Source organism: Macrotis lagotis, chromosome 4, assembly GCF_037893015.1.
Source record: "Macrotis lagotis isolate mMagLag1 chromosome 4, bilby.v1.9.chrom.fasta, whole genome shotgun sequence".
NCBI classification, from domain to species: Eukaryota; Metazoa; Chordata; class Mammalia; order Peramelemorphia; family Peramelidae; genus Macrotis; species Macrotis lagotis.
Window position 1 is genome coordinate 278,546,313 of NC_133661.1, and position 17,529 is coordinate 278,563,841.

At 36.5% G+C, this 17,529-nt stretch overlaps 1 protein-coding gene across 14 annotated transcripts in view; it reads left to right on the forward strand.

Annotated features, from left to right (window-relative positions):
• ZBTB25 (zinc finger and BTB domain containing 25) overlaps nucleotides 1-17,529 on the forward strand; it is a 107,040-nt gene that overhangs the window by 73,058 nt on the left and 16,453 nt on the right. For 10 of the 14 annotated variants that reach the window (XM_074236149.1, XM_074236145.1, XM_074236147.1 and 7 more), the window contains one exon: nucleotides 530-3,239. In XM_074236149.1, the coding sequence (XP_074092250.1) occupies nucleotides 530-1,670 (1,141 nt within the window). In that variant the 3' untranslated portion in view covers nucleotides 1,671-3,239. Of the gene's footprint in view, nucleotides 1-529; nucleotides 13,730-17,529 lie in introns of those variants that run through there. The other 4 variants (XR_012478242.1, XM_074236152.1, XM_074236154.1 and 1 more) reach the window with 4 other exon arrangements.

Here is a 17,529-nt window from a genome sequence, read left to right on the forward strand (position 1 = left end):
CATCTCCCTGATGTTGTGGCCCTCTTTGAGAACGAAGGACATACATTATTGATTTACCTTACATCCTAGTGGGGTGTTGTCTAGAGAGCGATCTCCTGGAGTCAGGAGACCTGAATCTAAATCTTTAACATATACTGGCTGTGTGATCCCCATGTAATCACTTCACCTGTCAGCATTCCAAAGACTATAGTTGCAGGGCAGGATGGGTCTTCATTGGTAAAGAGAGTTTCTTCCTGGAAATAACCAATACCAGTACAATCACAAGTTTGACCAAATATGTATTTTTATAGATATAGATATGAATATTGATTTAGAACCAGAAATATGAGAGTGACACCAAATAAATGAAAAATTGACTGTGGGACCTGAAAGTGATAAATATAAATTCAACTTATTTTATCCAATGTGGTCCCTAAGTTTGATATGATTGTAAAGAAGTACTTTTAGTTTAACATTATCAAAGAAATTATGTTAAACCTGAAGCAGAAGATTTGTCCACTTAGACAGATTTAATTTTTTTTTAAAACAGCGAATGCATAAAAATACAACCAACTGACATCCAACCTGATATATTCAGCTATTTGTTGCACATTATGTACACTGGGAAAGGACCAAAGCAAACAGTGGATCATGGGCGTTTGGAAGAAGGGATTCGGTTTCTTCATGCAGACTACCTTTCTCACATTGCCACAGAAATGAACCAAGTATTTTCTCCAGAGACTGTGCAGTCTTCAAATTTGTATGGGATTCAGATCTCAACCACACAAAAAACCACAGCAAAGGAAGGGCTGGAGTTGAAAGAAAACCCTTCTAGTAGCAGTGGAAACAGAAGTGTTGCCCAGGGTGATCACCCACAGTTGCAGCTCTCTCTTGCTATTGGGCTGGATGATGGCACTCCAGACCAGCAGATATCCTCCCATGCTTCTTCCCAGGCAATGGAGGAGCTCCAGAAGCCTCCAGTATCTATCAAACAAGAACGGTGTGACCCTGAATCTGTGATCTCTCAGAGCCACCCCTCACCTTCTTCAGAGGTAACAGGTCCAACTTTCACTGAAAGTGGCATCAAAATTCACTTGTGCCATTACTGTGGGGAACGCTTTGACTCTCGCGGTAACTTACGGGAACATCTCCACACTCATGTGTCCGGATCTCTTCCTTTTGGTGTCCCGGCCTCCATTCTGGAAAGTAACGACCTTGGGGAAGTTCACCCAATCAGTGAAAGCAGTGAGGCTCTCAGCGAGTGCCACCGGCTCAACACCTTCCTAGTCAAAGAAAATGAGCAGCAGCCTGACCACCCAAACCGTGGGGCCATGGAACCATTGCAAATCAGTCAGCTGTCTCTCATCTCCAAAGACACAGAACCAGTGGAGTTAAACTGTAACTTTTCTTTCTCAAGAAAAAGAAAAATCATCTGTACTGTTTGTGGTCATAAGTTCCTCCGGAAGAGCCAGTTGCTGGAACACATGTACACACACAAAGGTAAACCTTACAAATACAACCGGTGTCCAGGTTTTGGTAATACAGTGACCCAGAGATTTCAGCCATATTGTGACAGCTGGTCTGAGGGCCCTCTGAAAAGTTCTAGCTTGTCTCAAGACCACTTAGATTCATCATGTACTTTAGAGTCTGATCTCACACAAGAAAATGTGGACACCATCCTAGTAGAGTAGCTATTTTTCCTTCACAACAGCATCATTGTTTTTGTAAACAAGGGGGAAAATTATAAAATAGTTTTTGTTTGCAATTCCAACCCTCAGCCCCCTTTTAGTTATTACTGGATTTTTCAACCTGTCATCCAAGATTTTAAAAACCAACAGATTTCATTCCAAAGTGGCAAGATAAATTTGAAATCATCATTGTCCTTGATAGCAATGCAACATTGAAATCACTAATTAAAAGGCAGACTTTCCATTAATTGACTAAATAATTCTTTAGAGATCAGACAAAATAATCAAGTAGTATTATTGGTCATTTAAATTATTCCAAAATATAGAATTTTTTAAATTGTCCTGTGGAATTTGAAGTAGATCAGTTCTGTTATAAAAGAATATTCTAGAAGTCTCACTGTTGGTTAATAACTCACATAAATTACAAAGATTATTCCATAACTATTTCATTACATAGGAAATTAGTAATTATTAAATAAATATACTAAATGTAAAATATCAGAATTGGATACTGAAAGTATGACCTTCATTAGTCATGAGTATGGTTTTAAAATTACTTTTTATAATTCCCAATCCTAAAACATGTTATGAATCATAAAGATTAAAGCATAATAAATGTGGAATATTTTCCCTAATCTCAAAATAGTCACCCACACAACAAAGATAACATTAATTTTATTTTAAATTAAATTCTTTTATTTTCAACTTAAGAAATAATAAAAAAAAGCATTTTCATAACATAGAATGCAAAACTATTAGATGTAACTTGCTGTTCCTTTTAAGTATGTAATAAAGTTACCCTGGAACATCCTTTTTTTTTTCTTTTTATATCTCCCCATCCTAGAGACGGCTACCATATGAAAAAATGCTTTACATCTTTATTGATTAGAGAAATAAAAGTTAAAAAAACCTTGAAGTATTTCACACCCATCACATTCTTTGATGTTCAGCAAGTTTATCTTTATTTTGGAAAGTTTTTTCACATTGATTATATTCCTGAAGTTTCTCCCCAGTTTTGATTCTCCCATGCATATCAGTATGGGCCCCTCTGAATGAAAGTCTTTCCACATTGATTGCATTCATCAGGTTTCTCTCCAGTGTGTAGATTCTCAGATGTTTAGCAAGATTGAAGTTGGTCTAAAAGTCTCTACATTGATTTACATTCATAAGGTCTCCCCCTAGTGTGGATTCTCTCATGCACAGTAAAACTGCTTTACCTTGTAAAAGCCTTTCCACATTGATTACATTCATAGGGTTCCAGTGTGGATTCTTTGATGTACAGCAAGACTGGTGCTCTTTCTGCACTTAATACAATCATAAGGTTTCTTCCCACTGTGAATTCTCTGATGTACAATACAGATTTCTCTCCCAAGTGAAGTCATAGGGACCATCATTCACGAATCTTTGCTTATGAGTTTCTTCCACAGAAAGACGTCTCTGGAGGAATCTCTTATTTCAAGTCTGATCTCTCCTATTAGACAGTGGTTCCTCAAACCTTGTTCCAGCATCCATGGAACTTCTCTCTTCTCAAAATAAGAGATCCCATCTTCTCTGGGAACTGAAGCACCAAGAAGAGCAGGTTCTGGGCATTCTCCAGCATGACCTCTTTGTACAGCTAAGGAGTTGAGAATGGTCTTCCTGGGGGAAGTCCACAGCCACATCCTTGAATGTCACCAACTTCTCGGTAGGGGCCTGCAGCTCCCCAGGGGCCATTTCCCAGGCTCCTGCTTAGGCCAAGTCTTGGTCCTCTGCAGACCATGTGAAAGTAGTGGAGGAGTCTATGCTTGAGGTGCTTGCAACAAATGGCCTGTGGGAAAATTGTGATTCTATATGCTATTTGTAACTGCAGTTCAGAGAGGGACTGGATTGAAAAAGAGAATTGAGACTCCCATTTCTCTCAGATGATCTCTCACCTGTTCCAATACCCTGACAAACTGGATTGTGGCATCCTTATTCTGTAGCAGCTGTCAGTAACAGTTCCAATCTGGGTGCCAGTGCCCCAAGGTTAGTTAGAGGATAACAAGGCAGCTGACCCCCTTTAGCCCTCCCACCCCCACCCCCTCCAGGACCTCCCTGATCAATAATATTAATTTTTAAAAACAGTTTTTCAATTTACATTTATTTTATCCAATTATCCCAGCACTGAGGAATTCAGTCCTCTAGAAGAACCATGTTTAGAACCCATGGCTTTACCTTCCCATTTGTAAGTTTAATATGACTATCATTTCTAATAGTGTTCTTCACAAGACTAAGACAGACAACATCAGATGGGATGATTCATTTTATTGCTCTGATAGAGTCGAGTTAACTTATTTCTTCTATTTTTAAAATGTTAAGAGTGCTCAGAATTCCAGAACAACAGAGGAAGGCTGTTCTAGCTTTTCACATTTTTTTTTGGTAGTGATTTGTGATTAAAACAGAAATATAAGAAAATAATAGATTTGTTTATTTATTGCATAGTGTTGTTTCCTGAGTATATCATAACATTTGCCTGCCTTTCAGTAAGAAGGCAATTGAGAAAATGATTCCAACTGGTGGTACTGATACAGATGATTTTTCTTTTTTTTCTTTTTTACATTTTTTTAGTTTTTGCAAGGTAATGGGCTTGAGTGACCTGCTGAAGGTCACAAAACCTAAGTAATTATTAAGTGTTTGAGGTCAGATTTGAACTCTGGTCTTCCTGATTCCAAGGCCAGTACTCCATCCACTGCCATTTAGCTGCCCCCTACAGATGGTTTTTCAAGGAAAGCATTCAAGTTAAGCTTTTCCTGAAAGCTGATTAAAAGAAGGCAATGATCAATTGAATTTTCTGGTTGCGGGTAAAAACAATAGGGGACCATAGCTTAATGTTTCTTACTGGACAATAGTTGCAGTGAGATTGCTGTTTGGGATGTTAAACAAAGTAATTTAATTTTTAACTCTATTCTTGCATTCTGGTTAGGTCTCAGGCCCCAATTGACCACAAATATATTCATAATTTATTTAAAATAATTTGTATTTTAAATTAAAATGAAATTATGCTTCCCTTTAAGAATGAAATTTTTCTTTTTTTCATTTTCTTTAATTCTTCTCCCATCATTGATTACTAAATAGGAATTAGATATTAAACAGGTATTTCTTTGTGTTTGCTGGGCATAGAACCAAGGGAAGGAAGAATGAGGATTTATGTGGAGGGCTGCTGGATATCCTATCTTTATCCCCAAGAAATCCCAGATTGAAAAAACTATGATTTGAAGGATTTTATTCTGATTTGTTTGGGAAGTTTTAAGAAAAATACTGGTTGACTAAAATGCAAAATGAATATATGTGTCTGGTCTTTCCTTAATCCTCATGCTATTTCTCTGTTTTAGGAAGTGGAAAAGCACTACTAACTCCATTTTACAGAAAAAAACCCAAAACCTGAATCCCAGAGGTCAAGTGGTTGGTGGTATGGGGACTGAACCCAAACTTCATTTGTTCATTTATTAATACATACATACATACATACATACATACACTCATTTGTTCATTCGTTTAGCAAACTTTTGTTAAAGTTCTTTCTGTGTACCTAACTTAGAACAATATTCTAAATCTTGTGGTATTAAAATAGACACAAAGACTGGCAAAGATGTTTTCCACAAAAAAAAAAACAGCAATATAATTTGGGACTTCATTTTGTCTTCTTCAACATAAAGGTGCACTATCAACCTACTTGCACAGGGATGCAGCATGAATCAACTGAATAATGAAGTTTGAGTTCTTCAGAATACGTAGTGCTATATAAATTGAGTTTTGGGCCCGTAATTCTTTGATGTAGGAAACTCCACTGAATTCAGATTAGCAACTTATTTACATCAGCGAATTAGAGCTTTTGAGAGTTGCCCGTGGCCATAGATAATGTGTCAATGTCTGGGCTTGAACCCTGATCTGCCTAACTCTGAGGTTTTCTATCTATCCAGTCTGCCACTCTGGTAATAAGCATTACCACATTATTAAACAAATACAACATACAGATGTCCTTTATGAATCATCTTTAGAAATCTCCCCTGTCACTTTCTAGACCTTAAATACAGTGGGCTCCTTGTCTTGCATTTACCATCTGCTAGCTCAAATGTGACAGCTGTGGACCTAAGCAGATTCCAGAAAATGCTATACTTTTCAAAGATATTAGTTGTGATGTAGCAGTATTTAAAAAAAATCAGGTAGACTTTGTCTGATTGTTGTTAATTTATTTGGTCAGTATTCAAAGAAAGTTAATTTTGTCTTCGTAACAAGGAGACTGAGAACTTTCTGATTTTTAATTGTCCAGATTATTTTTTGCTCTGTTTTCCTGTCTTTAAAACAGATCAGAGAAATGCCTACTTCACAGGTGTTGTGAGGAATAGAAGTGTTCAGTCTTGTTAGTCCCACATTCAGGAGACTTTGCTGTTGTTGCTTGCCTCTACTCTAGCTAAACAAAGGAACTCCAGTATTTCAGGGCCATCCATGCTAGAATGCCTTAGAAATATGGAAATTTTCTATCCTTCATCTTATTGAGGTACCAAATTTGAGGAGTTAATGCCTAGATATGATACCATATGAATGTGAACTTATATAAATATGTGTTCTAAAATCACTAAGCACCAGCTATTTCAACTTCATACTCTGCAAAAACACATTGAACAATGAGGAAAAGGTCCTTTATTTTCTAGGTAATATAAACAGGAAAAAAAGAAGGAAAAAAGATAATGAACTAAATCTGTTCATGTCCTCCCTAAAATATCCATGCTATTGAAAGTGAGATCTCCAACAAGATTAAAGAAATAAATAATAGTCTTGGAATGGTACTGTTTAAGTATAACTTTTTTGCTTACATAAATTCTTGATGTTGAAACTGAAGACTGTTGTGTCATTTTTGGTAGTAATTTAGATTAAAAAACAGGTTATGTGAAGAGTATAAAAAACCCCACCTAGTTTAGTCATTGCATCTTTGTATGTTTTAAATTGTATATGTAGTTGTATGGTATTTTCTTATGACCATTGACTTTAAAATTCATCATACCAAAATCCCTAAATATTTCTGTGTTTGTGCAGTTGATCTTTAGGGGGAAATTGTAGTGAGGTTATCAGCCTTCCTCCTTAATCTTCCTCTTCTGAGATGGAATCTTCTAAGTACCAGAAAAACTAAGCCTATGATTTTTCAAAGCTTGGAGGAGCCAGTCCATTTGGAGTGTGTGTTCTATGTACCTTGCACACGTAGACTGATGCTTATCCAGCTGCATTTTTTCCTATTACTGATTCATCTTTGTGTGCCTACTGTTTTGTCAGGTAGATTTAAAATATCTACTGGAAGCAGTTTTTAAATGCTTGGATTACAAAACTTGCTTAGCTAAAAAAAAAAGTCCCCAAAAGAGAGCTTTCAAGGGATAGGTAATGCACAGAAAATAGAGCAGAGCAATACCAATAATAAATAACACTGAATTATTGCATGGCAAAATTATGCAGCTCAATTTATAATGAATTTAAGATGTTTAACTTACCTGTTCCTTTAAAAATAAAACTGTCATCTTTTGATTGAATGGAAGCAATTGAATTTTCATGTATTTTATCAGGAAAAAATAAATTTCTGTGACAATATAATTTGTGCTTGTTTTCATAAACATTCGATTTGTGGAACATTCAAAAACAGATGGATTGTGATAAAAACTATTAAAATGGTGTTTATTTTTTAAATATTCAGCTTATTTAAGTATACTACTATGCAGAAATGAAAACATTTGGCAGGTGGTCTATTTGCATTTACTCAATAGTACTTTATATATCAGTCTTAAAGTTGTTGGGCTTTCATAGATAGCCCCCGTATTTATACAATACTATAGTCTTTTAAGTGTGCAATAATATTATGTCTTTAAAAATGAAAATGTATATACCTTAATCAAAAAATACTTTCTTACCAAAAATGCTAACTATCATCTGAGTCTTCAGCAGGTCATAATCTTTTTGCTGGTGGAATCTTGCCTTGCTTTTAATGGTTGCAGACTGATCAGGGTGATGGTTGCAACAAAGTGAGTCATACAAAATTTTGAATTCCTAGTGCAAATGAAAGTTATGTTTATGCCATACAGTAGTCTTTTAAGTGTGCAATAGTTTTATGTCTAAAAAATGTACATAAAATGCTAACTATAATCCTAGTCTTTAGTGAATGATAATCTATTTGCTGATGGTGGAGGGTCTTGTCTTGGTGTTGATAGCTACAGACTGATCAGGGCAGTGGTTACTGAAGATTAGGGTGACTGGCAATTAAGATAGGATAGTAATGAAGACTGCAACATCAAGTTATTCTTTCATGAAAGATTTCTCTGTAGCATGTGATGCTGTTTGATATTTATTACCCAGAGTAAAATATTTTTCAAAATTGGAGTCAGTCCTCTCAAATCCTTTGGTTATTTTATCAACAAAGTTTATGTAATATTCCATAGTATTGTTGTGTCTCAGGGAATAGGGAGACCCAAGGAGAGGAGGAGAGATGAGGGAAACAGCTGATCAAAATAGTCAGAACACACATTTATTAAGTTCATTGTCTCATGTGGGCCCAGTTCATGGCTCCCCAGAACATCAAAGTAACATGATTACAGATCACAGATTACTGATCACAGATTATCAGAACGGATATAATAATCATCATGATGATGATGATGATGGAAAAATTTGAAATTCTGTGAGAATTACCAAAATATGAGAGACATATGAATACATGCTGTTGGGAAAAATGGCACTCAGACTTGCTTTGATGTAGGTTTGCCACAAAGTCCTTCAATTTGTAAACAATGCAATAACTGAAAAACAGTGAAATGCAGTGCAATAAAATGAGAGTTGCCTATATTAATAAACCAGATGAATCTTAAGAAATATGATGTAATTAATGTTGAAGCCAAATACATTTATTTGTATTTTTCTTTGGCAAAAAAGGTTAAGGAAGGAAAACCAAGAGTAAAATGTTATTTAAATTTTATTTTATCATGTGGGATTGTGTTTAAAGTAAAACTAAAAAACCTTTAATTTGGCCTCTACTTAAAGAATTGATTTTTAGCTTACAATACTGTCTACCAAACCCTGTCTTCATAACATTTTGGTAAGTATTCTCTTGTATTGATTGGATAACATTCTCTGTTGGACAACTGGGTGGTAGAATAGTAGGATGCACTGTACTTGCAGTTAAGGTGACCTGAGTTCAAATCCAGTCCTCTGTCTCTGACCCTGAGCAAATCACTTAACCCCAGTTGGTTCTCAAAAATTTTACCTGCCTTGGCCATTCTCTTCCATCGTCTGTCCTCCCACTACCATCAAACAATAACATTCCAAAAGCTTGAAATGTAAGCTTCATAATGAATATCAATCCACAGGCCTTTATTATGCACCTACAGTGTGCCAGACATTGTATTTAGCTCTAGAGATACAATGGTAAAAACAAGTTTGATCCTGACTTTCAAGGTGTTTGTATACTATCAAGAGAAACCATATGTATGCATATAAGAAAATAGAAGTTGAAAGCAGAGTAGCAGAAATGGACAGAGAACTGACCTGTGAATGATAAAGACCTGGTTTCACATTCTTCTTTGTAGCATATGTTATCTGTGTAACCTGAGGAAGTCACTTAATTGTTGAAGATACAGACATTTCTCAAAGTTATAGAGCAGAGTTCCCATATCCGTGAAATCTCAAGTTTTGTCCCCCACAGATTAATTTATGTATGTTTGTGTTGTGGAGATTATGGGGAAGGTAGTGAAGAAAGGCACTGGTAACTAGGAAAGACCAAAAAAAGACTTCTTAGAGTGGGTGTCATTTAATCATTGGTTATTCCTTCCACAAGTGAGTTTCCCCATCAAAGTTTTGATACAATTCAAGTTGGCATAGGAAATCAAATGGGATTTTTTGGAGAGTTTTGCAGAAGTTGCAGAAGACATGCAAAGGCCAACAGATGGCATAGATTCTATGAACAAACACATAACCCAAATTTTACAGTTAGGTACTAAACAGTCATAAAAGAAAGAGAAAAAAATCAGACTTCTCTGATACAAAGGAAGTGCTAAAAATTTTTATGCAAATTCCAGATCTTAGAGGTGCTGTGCCCCACCTATTTGATGTGGCAGGGATAGCTATATTAAGAGTCTACTATGTGCCAGTCACTTTGCTTAAGTACTGGGTATACAAAGGAGGCAAAAGGCAGTCCCTGCCCTCAGAGAACTTACAATAAATGGGGAAGACAACATGCAAACTTTATATAAGGTCAATAGGAAGTAATTACCAGAGGGAAGGCACTGGTATTAGGGGTGGGAAGACTTCCAGTATAAGATGGAAATTTAGTTGGAAATTAAATTTGGGGTAATCAGTAGTTGAAGTGGAAGAGGGAGAGCATTTGGGGCATGAATTTGAGCCAAGCTTTGAAGAAAGTTAGGGATTCTTAGAGGTAGAAAGGAGGGAGAAAGTACTGTCAAGAAAGCTAACTTTAGCTGGTCCATAGTGTATGAAGTAGAATAATGTGTAATAAGCCTGGAAAGATGGATCAGATAATGAAGGACTCAAAATGAGAAAACAAGCAGTTTGCATTCTCAGTTATCATGGAATCAGGTGAAACCCTTGAAGGCCATAGCCTTGAGCTTTGGAATTTTTGTCCCCTTTATCTTACAGCCAAATCTATTGTAAATGTTCTCTGGACATTTGAACTGTGCTAATTTAGAACCAGTTATTTAGATACGATAAGCAGCAAGATAATTTTGGTAGTTTTTAAAAGTTCACAGCCTGTTTATTTTTTGGAGCCTAGAGAAGTTAAACAATTTGTCCGTGTTCACAAAACTTAGGGTCAGAGACCTAATAGGAATTCCTGTTTTTATGACCTTTAAGTCAGCACTCTAGCTACTGGGCATGACTGTCCCTTTCCTTGAACATAACAATCTTTCATATTTTGAAGAAAGCCTCTCTTTGTGAGCTAATTTTAATTAGAAGTGACATTCCTTTTCAGTATGAAAAAGATAGAAAATAAATAGTGGAAAGTTTGTGGTAGTAGGGAATTCACCATTAAGCCAATCCTTCCAAAATAAGTGAATTGCAATAAGTGAAAATATGAATAGTTTTTGGAGAACTCTTAAGTAAAGGGATGTTGATTTTTCTAATTTAGTCTGGAAGTGAGTTTATAGTGGTTTGGTTGTATTGCACCATGTGGTCTTTTATGTTGGATTGCTATGAATATCAACAACATTTAAAGGTATGTAGATTAAAAAGCATTCTTTATATTCAGATGGTCTATTGTTTGGACTGTTATTCCCAATGGTTGGCACTAATTCTTTTTAATTATAAAACTGAATCATACACTTCATTTTCATGTTCTTTGTTCCTTCCTGCACACTTTATTATTTTTCTACCTTTCAAGGAAAATGAATTGATCCAGTAAGCTCTTTCAGGGCTGGGACTCTCCTTTGCTTCTTTTTCTATTCTCAAAGGTTAGTTCAGTGCCTAAATAAACATAAATTCAATGATTATTTAATTGATGGAGCACAGGAACTGGAGTCAGGAAGACCTGATCAGGTTAAGCTTCAGATACAGAGCAAATTTTCTCAACTATAAAGTGGGGACCTTAATGGTACCTAACTCACAGGGCTGTTGGGAAGATCTCAGCATAGCTTTTGACAGCTTACTAAATAAAATGTTTCTTCCCTCCCTCCTCCTTATTGCAAGAAAGAACATTTTATCGTTTTTTTTTGTGTTGATGCTTGGTTGGCCAGAAGGTGGCAATACTGCAACATTTATGCCAACATTTCTTGCATAGGAAAAAAAAATAATATGCCTACATTTAGCTTGTCAGTTTTAATGTTCATAAATTCAATTTTGTTATTATTTTTGGCCTATCACCTGACCTTAGTCTTTCCTCGGACTTGGTTTATTTTGTATAGTTTTGAAACCTACACATCATCCTAACACCTCCAGATTTAGGATAATACAAAGATTATGTAGTTAAATGCATTATAGCAATAAAAAACCTAGTTCAAGGGATCATGTAAGTGCTTTAAAGCACTTCCATACTTCTAGTTTTTTAGGTACCAATGACTGTGGGGCTTGGATATACATCTCAGATGTTCTTGAAGACTCCCAGGCAGCCTTATGTACAGTTTGTTTCATGCTACAAAATTAGGAGAGGAAGCCAGGGCCAAAGTACAATCTGGTCTGATTCTGCTTTTGTTCCTCACACCCATCCTCATGAGGTAAGCCTAGTATTGTGGTTTCCAAAATGAGAGGGACTTTTCCCTCTCATTTCCTTTTATCCAGTTTCTTAGCCTTTTGTTTTGTTGTTCAGTTGTTTCATTCATGTCTGATTCTTTGAGATTTTCTTGGCAAAGATATTAGAGTGGATTTCCCTTCTCCAACTCATTTTACAGATGAAAAAACTGTGGCAAATAGGGTTAAGTGACTTGTCCAGGGTCACACAGCTATTAAGTGTCTAAGGCTAGATTTGAACTAAGGAAAAGAAGTCCTAACTTTAACCTTAACTCCAATTTTTGGTTACTTATTTTTTTTAAAAAAAAATTCTCATTTTGGGCTTCCTTTCTTTAATCCCTTCCTTCCCTGTGTCCTATCAATATAATCTGACTCCCTTTCTTATTTACCACTTTCTTCTTATCCTAGTATTCATGACCTTTAATCCCAATCACCCAAATTTTAATAATTCCTTTACCCTTGGGTTACTTTGAATTCCTTAAGGATAAAATGATTAGGTTGGATTAGATCATCTTTAAATTTATTTTGAGCTCTGAATTCCCTACTTTCATTTTTCTTCTCACATTTGCTCTGTAGCTGGATGAACCTATCTCTCAACATCGACAGAAAAATGAGTGAATCAAAAACTGTGAAGTGAAAATTTCTACTGGCTTATGGTACTATATCAAAAACATCTGACACTGGAAGAGATTGATTAGCAGTATTTAAGGTTTGCTTCCTTCTCATCCAAAATAGCCCCTGCTGTCTCCTAGGGTGACTTTTGGTTGGCCTGACAAGGGGTAGCTGGTGCCTCTTGTGGTAAGCTGTGCTAACAGATTCCACTAAGCTCCTGCATCTTTCTCATATGTAGAGAATAACCTGGAGGGGGGGGGGGGTGGAAGGTAGGGGTGTGTACATTGGTTAGAGTTCAAAGTCTGGAGTCAGGAAGACCTGAATTCAAATCTAACCTCAGACACACATACTATGTGACCTCGAGTGAGTCACTTAACTGTCTGCCCTCAGTTTCATCATTTGAAAATTGGGGGTGGGGGTAGCTAGGTGGTACAGTGGATGGAGCACCAGCCCTGGAGTCAGGAGTACCTGGGTTCAAATCCGGCCTCAGACACTTAAAAATTACCTACCTGTGTGGCCTTGGGCAAGCCACTTAACCCTATTGCCTTGCAAAAAACTAAAGAAAAAAAAGGAAATTGGGGGTGCTGTGAGGATTAAATGAGATTTTTCAAGCAGTCAGCACAGGGTCTGACACTTTGTAGGTGCTTAATGAATTCTTGTTTCTTATCCGTGCCCTTTACAAATAACAGGGAACTCCAGCCAGTAGATTGAGAGCTGCCTAGTGAATCTCCATCCACCATCAGGTTCCCTGGATCTGATGAATTCCTACTTTTGGGACCAGCTGGTTGGCTAAGTAGATAGAGCACTGGCCCTGGAATCAGGAGAACCTGAGTTCAAATCTAGCCTCAGACACTTAATACTTACTTAGCTGTCAGTGGGCACATCATTTAATCCCACTGCTTTGCAAAAAAAAAGTTCCTGCTTTTACATGGCCTATATTTCACCATTAACTCAGAGCTTTGGGGGTTTCTTCTTTGCTTTTGTTTTTCAATTTAAGAAATATGCATTTGAATTTTTGTGATGGTCATCAGCCCTGAGAGACATGTCCAGGAAATGTCCTAAGAGCAAAAGATGGAGGTTAAAGCAAGCAACAAGGTTAGGGGAAGCTCAGGTCCAGGCATATGGACCACTTCGTGGTAGACTAATTATTCACACACACACACACACACACATACACACACATACACACACACACACACACACACACACACACACACACACACTTTACCCTTAAACTTCTTGTTAGTCAGAAGACCTGTGTCAGTCAAATATTGAAGGTGTTTGCTCTATTATTCTAAACAAAGTCTGGTAGGAAAAGAATGAATAGGAAAAGCATTTATTGAGTAATTGTGGGCAAAGTACTGCTAAGTGCTGGAAACCCAAAGAGAAGAGCAAGGCAGCCCCATTCTCAAGAAACTGACACCCCAAAGGGTGAGACAATATATATTACAGGAGGTTTCAGTTTCAAGTTAGAGGAAAAGACTCAAGTGGACCTTAGGAGAAAGGGGCAGAGCAGATGGTAATGCATCTTCTTTAATGACATTTCCAGTGATGAGCCATTTCTGATGTGGAACTATTTGCCATTTTCTGGGATTTTGGTGGTGAGAGCAGGGGGAGGTGATGGCTGTTTCAAAAAAAATCATAATTTTCATTGTCATATGTTTCATGTTCTATATTTTTTCATGTTTAAGAATGACCTAAAACTTTTCATATTTAAATGAATTATGTATACACACATATAGATACAGTGGTGCCTTATGGCAAAGTATGTAAATTATATATATAATTTATATATAATGCCTATGTTTTATATTTTATGCTTTTTATTTTAAAATTTAAATTCATGTATCTATGCATACACATAGTGGTATCTTATGGCAAAATATGCAAATTGTATATGTATATAAAACACGTAATATATAAATAATGCCTACATTTTGTAAGTTATTCTTTTTTATTTAATAAGGGTTATGTGACATTTTCACTTTTAAATATATATTTTATATATATATAGAGAGAGAGAGAGAGAGAGAGAGAGAGACAGACAGATAAACACACACATATACACACATAGTGGTGCCTTATAGCAAAGTATACAAGTTATATAAATTAATATAATATCTAATTATGTTTTATTTTCTATACTTTTTTTTATTAAAAGGGCTGCTTTAAAACCTTTTTCTATATTAATAAAACAGGTATTTATTTCTTAACTTCTTTTCATTTCTACATATAATATTAAAGTACTGGCCAGCCTTCCCCAGTCTCCTTGTAAGAAGCCACTTTTAATTTTCCTGAAACCTTGAGATTGGGTGGGGGGGAGGGAGGGAATATGGCAGTTAAATGCTTGGTAATGGAGGAAGGGGAAGAGGGGGATGCCATTGTTACCTGTGTTTTCCTCTCCACTAGGAATCCAGGGGAAGCATGGGGAAAGCATCATTGTGGCAATGACCTGCTTGATTTTTTTTTTTTTTAGATTTTTCAAGGCAATGGGGTTAAGCTGCCCCTGCAGTGACCTGCTTGAAATGAAACCCAACCATCTAAAGTTTTGGGCTTTGTATGTACATATAGGGGGTGGCTAGGTGGCACAGTGGATAGAGCACCAACCCTGGAGTCAGGAGCACCTGAGTTCAAATCCAGACTCAGACACTTAATAATTACCTAGCTGTGTGGCTTTGGGCAAGCCACTTAACCCCATTGCCTTGTAAAACCCATAATATATATATATATATATATACATATATATACATATACATATACATATATATATACATATACATATATGTATATATGTGTATATATATATATATTTAACTATAACTATACCTCAATAGCAGCTATTCCTAAAATGAAAAGAATTCAGTTTTTCCAATTATTAAAGGAACTAGATAAAATCATTCACCCCAAAGACTGTTTAATCTCAACCATGGTGACTTTCTACTTTGTTTTTGTTTGTGACAACCTAATCTTACATTTAAAGAGCTCTCTACACTTTTATGGGTTTGGGGGTTCTTTCTTCCTTGTAGCTGCTCCTGTAATTTGAAAAATAAAATTCTACCTCCTACAAACTTGTAGCTCATATCTATACTTGGTGGAGTTGGCCTTCTTTGTATTTGGTTGGTTTCATCTTAGTTGTTTAGTGCTTAAGGTTATTTTCATTTTCACACCTGTACCATTCTGTCCCCTGCTTTGTCCTATCCTGAAGTGTTAGCAGGGTGTGGAGGGAGCCTGGAATTCTCAAGGGCTAACCTTAACCTACTGGAATGTAAAGCCCTGCAGAGTCTTAGTGAATGTTCTCTCTCCTCAGACTTCAGAGTCAAGAAAAATTTGGAGAGACTCATCACCAGAAAGTTAGCTGCTAGGTAATTAATTTGCAATGCTGTTTTGACCATGGAAACTCAGGTAGAGGGGCTTCAACATGCACCACTACAAGAACTGCCCACACAATGATGAAAATAAAGCATTTCCAAAGTACTGAGGTTATCTTCAAATAACAGGCAAGTAAGTATATCACTGTACAAATAGTATTCCATTCTTTAACTGTGAAGTCAAACTTGGAATCCCTGACTAGAAGGACTCTGGGAGAAATGAGGTTAACACTCATATGAATATGTAGGGCTCTTTTGATTCCAAGGAGAAATAGATTGACATCTTATGACCAAAATGGAAGTTCCTATTGTGTTTCTCTCCTTGATTCCTGCCATGGACTTAAGAGATCAGACTATGATGGTCTTTATTTCTTACCTCATCTTTTCATTTCTACATATAATATTAAAGTACTGGCCATCCTTCCCCAGTCTCCTTGTAAGAAACCATTTCCAGGAGCTTCTGTATTCACAACCCCAGTTAGGGACAACCTTTGAAGTTAGGGACAAAACACAAGCATTATATATATTACATATTTTATATACATCTATATATATATATATATATATATATATGATTTGCATACTTTGCCATAAGACACCACTATGTGTATGTGTATATACATGAATTCAAATGTGAAAACTTTTGAAGTAGACTAGGGAAGTCAGACTAGCTGGAATAACACTTTCATACTGGAGAGACAGGTTACAAATGTTAGGACCTCAGGGGTGGGTGTGGGGCTATATTAAACCATTGCTACTCCCTTGAGAGCCCAATGGAAATAGCCCCAAACCCAGAGGCCAGAAGCCATGGGAAAACAGGGCCTTTCCCCACTATGGATGGCTCAACATCTGATCTGGCCATTCATTGAGGGAAGCAAGATTTATGTTATGATGAAGCAGTTGCCATGTCTATTACCATCACCACCACTACCAATGTATTACCACCAATCAGGAAGCCAAGCTAGCTCAGCTCAAGGAACAAAACCCCATAAGGGAGGCTCAGGAGGTAGCATGTGTGTGGTGTGTATGTTTATTTACATGTTACATCCATACACATGGCATATTTTAATATATATACCTATGTGTGTATCAATACTATATAGTGCTGCCCTATGTTAAGTTATGTAAGGTAGATATTGGAATCAAGAACACCAGCCTCAAACACCAGCTATCATTTAATTTCTCTATGCCTTAGTGCCTTCACCTAGAAAAATGAGGTTAATAATAATACCATCTACCTCTCAGAGTTGTGAGGATCAAATTAGATCACATGTAAAGATCACATGCAAACCTTAAGCTGCTAAGCAAATGATAGATATACTATTATTAGTGTCATCATTTTTGCTATAGAGCAGCTCTGTTATGAACCCTGGGATTACTCACAGGACTTTATGATAAGGACCTTATTATGTCACTTAGAAGGTATAGTCAGACATAAATACCCTATTAAGTGTCTGAGGTTGGATTTGAACTCTGGTCCTCCTGACTCCAGGACCAGTGCTCTATTCACTGTGCCACCTAGCTGTTCAGTTCTTGTAGTCTTAAAAAGAAACAGAGTTGTTTAACTTCTTAATTTATTGCAATGGAAAGTTTAGTGATTACCTCAACCTCAATGAAATATATAATTTGTTAGTAACTTTCATAACTCTAAAAGA